General features: G+C 53.3%; 1 protein-coding gene across 2 annotated transcripts in view; it reads left to right on the top strand.

Annotated features, from left to right (window-relative positions):
• Positions 1 to 2,150: 2,150 nt before the first annotated feature.
• The window catches only part of LOC113202070 (trinucleotide repeat-containing gene 18 protein), a 20,863-nt gene continuing 17,168 nt past the window's right edge, over positions 2,151 to 5,845 (top strand). For both annotated transcript variants that reach the window (XM_052270740.1, XM_026416133.2), the window contains exons 1-10: positions 2,151 to 2,275; positions 2,366 to 2,743; positions 2,826 to 2,980; positions 3,072 to 3,891; positions 3,993 to 4,119; positions 4,203 to 4,450; positions 4,535 to 4,587; positions 4,678 to 5,004; positions 5,089 to 5,491; positions 5,607 to 5,809. In XM_052270740.1, the coding sequence (XP_052126700.1) occupies positions 2,218 to 2,275; positions 2,366 to 2,743; positions 2,826 to 2,980; positions 3,072 to 3,891; positions 3,993 to 4,119; positions 4,203 to 4,450; positions 4,535 to 4,587; positions 4,678 to 5,004; positions 5,089 to 5,491; positions 5,607 to 5,809 (2,772 nt within the window). In that variant the 5' untranslated portion in view covers positions 2,151 to 2,217. The remainder of the gene's footprint in view (positions 2,276 to 2,365; positions 2,744 to 2,825; positions 2,981 to 3,071; positions 3,892 to 3,992; positions 4,120 to 4,202; positions 4,451 to 4,534; positions 4,588 to 4,677; positions 5,005 to 5,088; positions 5,492 to 5,606; positions 5,810 to 5,845) is intronic.

Genomic DNA, 5,845 nt, shown 5'->3' with positions numbered 1-5,845 from the left:
GGGCGGGCGCAGGGTGAGTGCAGGGCGAGTGCAGGGGGGAGGTGCTGGGCGGGCGCAGGGTGAGTGCAGGGCGTTCGCAGGGCGGCCACAGGGCGGGCACAGGGCAAGAGGACGGGCACAAGCTCTGCTGGCTCGGCGGCCCGGTAGCCTGCCCCGGCCCCGGTAGAAGAAGGAGGAGGAGGAGGGACTCAGCGTGTGCGACGGCGTTACGTTCGCGATACTGTCAACAGCTGGTTCGGCTGTGCGACGCGTCACGGCACGAAGTGGACTGTGCGGCCGGCGCGGCGGCGCTGAGTCGCGTGGCGGGGCGTGGCGACTCGCGGCAGGGTGGCGCCATCCGCTACCGCGACGCAGGTGTTTTGGCTCTAGTTTTTGGCGGGCGTACGGTGGGTGCCCGCGCTGTATCGGAGTGCTTTTAGCGTCGAAAGGTGCACGGAAGAGGTGACGCTGTACGCTGTCGGTCCTCCTCACTGCCCGTTCGACGTATGTACTACTATCCCTCCTGTCTTTGATGCGGGATCGGCATCGGCGGCGCCGGGATCAGGGATCGGGGGCAGCCTTAACCGCACCGCGCCCTTTCCTCCCACTCCCCACCCCAGAGGCGTCGTCGGGGTGTCGTCGGCGTGCCCGCCGCGCCACCCGCCCGCGCGCTGGCGCTGCACGGCGGAGAGGAGGGGACGCGAGAGGGTTAAATTTGGCGGCCGCAATCACCGTCGGTTCCGCCTCGGCCGCGCCGAGCCATGCCGAGCTCACGCGGGGCCCTCCGCGACCTGACTTGGGTTATCGAGGTCCGGCCCGCGAGCACGCCGGCGACGACACGCGGTGACGTTTGCCGCGAGGTCGGCGGCGGGGGGGCTCTCCTTCGACTCCAATCACGATGACCCCGAAAAAGAGCCACATTTGTACTACACCCCGCCGCCGCGGTTCAGGGCGAAGATCAGCTTTTTGCTGAAATGTGTAACGGCGTTGCTCTTCGCGCAGTCGCTGTTTGGCGCGCGCAGGCCACACATAAAATAAGAGGGGCTTGCTGAGGAGGTGGGGGCAGGGGGGCGTCGCTTACCCGGTGACTGGTTACGTCAGAGTGCCCCCCTCCCTCCCCCACGGCACGGCGCGGGTGCGGAGGCGACCAGCAGCGGCCGGACTTCGCCGCGGTGTGGCCGCGCGAGGACTTACACACACGGATGCGTTTGGACCCTGGTGCTCCCGGGCACTCTGATTTGACGTGCTGCCGGTGCCACGCGTTGCTGTGACCTTTGCAGCGGGTGAGCGTGTGAGTCACTTTATTGCTGACGTCACCAGGCGTGGCGCGGTCCCGTCCCCCGGTGCGGCGTGTCGCCGGCTGATACGATACGGCGGTGTGGCCGATGTGGCGTGCTCAGGCTCCGCGGCCCGTGGTCAAAAATGAAAAAACAAACGAACGGGACCACATGTGTCTTGGCATTGCGCCCAGCAGGCAGAGCTGGCCGCGGCTAGAGTCCGCATGGACCGCGCGGTCGGCGTGGCTCTGGAGATGGAGAGGAGACACGTCGGTCAGGATGATGAAACTTTTGCCTAATGGCCCATGACTGCGCCGGACCGCCGGATCAGCTGCCCTGCGTCGGTACCAGTGGCGAGCAGGTTGGCGTGTGTCGGCGGGCACCGTGTTCGGCGAGCACCGTGGTCGGCGGGTCACTCCTGGTGGGGCCCGGTGGGCCTGGCCGGGTGCAGGCTGGTGCAGTAGTGGGAGGCGGCCCGGCCCGAGGAGCGGAGGCGGGCGCTGCGCGCAGTGCAGCAAGATGGGCGGGTCTGGCGGGCCGTTTAGGCGGGGCCTCGCCTGCACTGCCCTCGCTCCCCCTCCCGCCCCGCCCGCGAGGCCTGGCGTGCTGCCCCGCCCCACACGGGCCTAACTCCCCGCCACGCGGCCCCCTCTCCTCTTCTCGCCCCGCCTCCCCCTCGCCTTACCCCACCTCACCCCGCCCCACCACGTCTGCCAGGAGCGGAGCGGCTATTCAACCACGGTCCCCGGACCCGCGATCCTGCCGACGGGAGCTCGGGAGCCCAGGCTGCCGGCCCCCTAGCCGAGGCCCCGCGTGCGCGCCGGGGAGGTATGCGGGCTGCCTGTCTGCAGCGCACCGGCGCGGGCGGGTTGCCTACCTCCACGGCGTTCTGGTCGGTGTCTAATAACGGAGGCCTTTTGGATTTGCAGGAGCGCTGTGTCCGCCGGACAACGCCTACAGCATGGTGCGCGACCCTGCGTCCCAGTATGTGCTGCTGGCGGCGCCTGGGATCAGCCTAGGTAAGGCCCTGCACCTAGCCCCCCCGGGCCCCCTCCTCTACAGCCTCGGCTACAGCCCTGCTACAGCCCTGCTCTCCGCTCGGTCCACAGATCCGATGTCCAGGCCCATGATGTGGTCGAGCTTCGGGCCGCAGCCGCTGCTCCTACCGCCGCCCGGCATGCTGCTGGACCCCATGCTGGTCTCCTCGGCCTCGGGGTCGACGTGCGCCTCGACCTCGGTCTCGGCCTCGGGGTCCATGATCGCGCTCTCGCGCACCGTCTCCTCGCACGGCCACTCCATGAGCACCCAGTGCGTGTCCAACGTGGTCACCCTACCCGGCACCCTGTCCGGCGCCGTCCCCATCCCCGGGCCGCCCCTGCCTCTCCCCACCTCCGCCATGCCCAGCCCCACCCTCCTCACCGTGGCGTCCATGTGCCAGAGCTCTGTCGAGTGCAGTGCAGCGCCCTGGACCACCTTGCCACACCCAGGTGACCTATTGACTGAGAGGCTTGCTTGGTCGGCTCTTTGTTCTATGGAGGTGTTAATTTTGTCGTTGAATACAATTTTTAGGTCAGGCAGACCGAGACCCGGGTAGCAAACTGATGATGCATCAACCCAAGTGTATATCAGATGGAGAGTCAACAGTAATCACACAAGTTGCTGACCCATCGAAGCAATGCTCAGCTGGTGTGCAAACTCAGTCAGATGGTGATGGTACCACAAATGTATGTTTCGATTTCAATGCGTTTTAAACCTACCACATTACATGCTGGTGTTTCAATGCAATTATTTATTTGATTTTACTTTTCTGTGTAGGAATTCATTTCCTCACCCACCAAGAACCCTACTGCAGAGGAAAAGGAAGAATCAAGGCCCAACAAAATAGACTGCACTCTGAATGAGACATTCAATCACGATGCAAGCGAACCTGTCAAAATTGAAACTCTGCATGTGTCCACTGACAGTAGACCAGAGTTTGATGAAAACAAAGAATGTGAAACTGCACTGTCAGAGAGGAGTACAGCTTTCGTTTTTGTTGAGGCAGATTCTAATTGCGAGCAAGAATGCTTGACCAGCCCTGAACTTCATATATCAAGTAGCTATCAAGAATCTGAGGATTTAACTAATGTACCTGAAAAACCAAATGAATTAGATGTAAGTGGATTGGAATTGTTGTATAAAAGCATTGAACATATGGAAAGCTTGGAGAACAGGAGATCAGTACTACAAGAACCTAGTATTGAAGTTGAGCAACCGCCCGAAGTCCAGAAGCCAAAACTGGATGGACTTGGCCTTCTTTGTGCCTTAGCTGAACAACGAATTCAAGAAGAGTTGAACAAAGAATCAGGGGGATTTAAACTTGAGTCTGACTCTCCAATATGTAACTCTGTCAAACCTACAGCTGATGTTAATCGTAACTATAGAACTCCTAAATCAGAGCAAGAAGTTCGTCGCTTTCTTGCCACTCGCACGGAGACATCACATGCAGTTGTGTCTCCTGTTACATTTAAACTAGAGCCTCAAAATGATTCATTAGAAATGGAGATGCGAAACCGGTTGGCAGAGCTACAGCGTATGTATAAGGAAACTCAAAGGGAACTTTCTCGTCTCACACCTCGGAAGAATAGTATTGAAGGTATAGTAGCATTGCATCATGATGTCCATAAATCTGAAAACTGAGGTATTCTTAGTTAGAAGAGGTATAAATAATAGGTATTTTAAATAAAATGTTTACAGGTGAAAGCAGTAGTGGAAGCCATAATGGAAGCACTCCTATTAAAAGGACACCAGCTAAAAGTGCACAATTTAGGAAGAAAAAAATTGCAGTCAAGAAAAAGACCCCTCTTAAATCTGAAACCTTGAAGTAATTAAAGAATTACAATTTTAAGTCTTAAATGTGTATTTATACTATTTATAAACTGCTAATGCTTTCTCTTTTCTCTGAAGTGATCCACCACCACCTGTTTTGGAGAGAGTGACAGATGTTGTTGAAGTTCCCATCCCAAAAATCAAGTGGTCACGCCTTGATGCCCCACCAACACTTATTCCCCATAAGCTTCCAACTGAGGTGGGACATCACAACCCTCCATCGTTCAAGCTTAATCTTGTTAAGCTACCAGCAACCAAAGATCACAAGAGACGCTGGAGTGTTGATTCCCCCTCAACACGTGTATCAACTGAAACACAACATGCTGGTCAGTATTTAAATTAAAGCTTTTACAGTTTTTTGTTAGTTCTTTTTCTGTTTGAAATTAATCCTTAAATCTTATTTTTTTTAGATGATGAAGATTCAGATGAATTATGGTCCGAGTTTATATCCAAATCTTCTGAGGTAAGTGTTCAAATTTTTATACAGTTCCTCATTCAAATTTTTCATTACTCTGTTAACCAGTTTGCAATTGTACTTGGTTTTCCAATGTAGACTGTAAGTAGCAACCGCAAACACAAGTCTTCAAATGAAGTGTCTTCTCTGCATTCAACCTCCAAGCGACGCAAGGTTGGAAAACCAAAACGACACTTCGACAAGGCTGGAAATGGACATCATGCCACTGAAACCATTGTGCCCAAGCAACCAAGGAACAAGGCTAGCCTTGTTAGTTACCTTCTGGCTAGCAAGACAGCTGGACCAGGGAAGCTTCAAAGTTCTGAAAAGAGTTCAAAAGAGTACTCCAAAGCAACAGTTGAAACTCCAACCCACAGCCCTGAGCATCGACCAAAGATTCGACCAAAACTTAAAGCAGAAGTGAAGGTAAATTTGAATGCATGTCTTAAATAAGTTTGCTTTTTGAACCCAGGTTGGTTTGAAATTTTAACTCTTTTTTGTTCTGAATAGGTCAAAGAAACATGGGAAGATGAAGATTTATTGGACTGGTCTACTCCCAAACCACAACTTCCTTCTCACCCACTTCGCCCTCTAGACTTGGTATTCGAATGCATGGAAGAAATATCTAATGGCCAAGATAAGGGTTTGGGGTTGAAAAGACATGAAGAAGATGATGAAGATGATGAGTGGAGACCATCTTCGAAGAAAACCAAATCACCCGCAGTCCCATTAAAACCTGTATCAAATGCAAACTTTCCTCAGCAGAAACACTCTTCTGAAAAAACACCACCAACTGCAAAACCCAAGAAACCATCAAATCTTTCCAAAGAAAGGAGACAGTCTACTGAGAAATTACACCTTAAGAAGCCTGTTTGCTCCTCAGTTGAAGAACGTTTGCCTCTTAAGGTTTCAAGTAAGTCATGTTTCATTTAGCCTTAGTATTAGAGAGTTAAGTAACTTAACTCTTGTACTCTGTGAAGTGTCTCATTCTCATTAATTTTAACTCGTCTAAATTCTTTGTTCAATAGATGACCCAACTAGTTGTGTACTGACTGCAGAAATATTGGAAACAGCAGACTTTCCTGCAAGAACATTGACTGCCCAAGGTGGACTTTTTTATGCTGGATTATTGAATGCTGTGATGCCACCTGACTTATACAGCATTATCCTCCATGGGGAAAGAGCATCAAGACCTAACATATATTCAAGGGAAGAAATTTTGCAAGATACCGTAAGCACCTTTTTAAATAAAACCAGTCATTTTTTA

The sequence above is a fragment of the Frankliniella occidentalis genome, unplaced genomic scaffold (genome assembly GCF_000697945.3).
Source record: "Frankliniella occidentalis isolate FOCC.00 unplaced genomic scaffold, Focc_3.1 Scaffold136, whole genome shotgun sequence".
NCBI classification, from domain to species: domain Eukaryota; kingdom Metazoa; phylum Arthropoda; class Insecta; order Thysanoptera; family Thripidae; genus Frankliniella; species Frankliniella occidentalis.
This window is presented reverse-complemented; position numbering and strand designations above follow the sequence as displayed.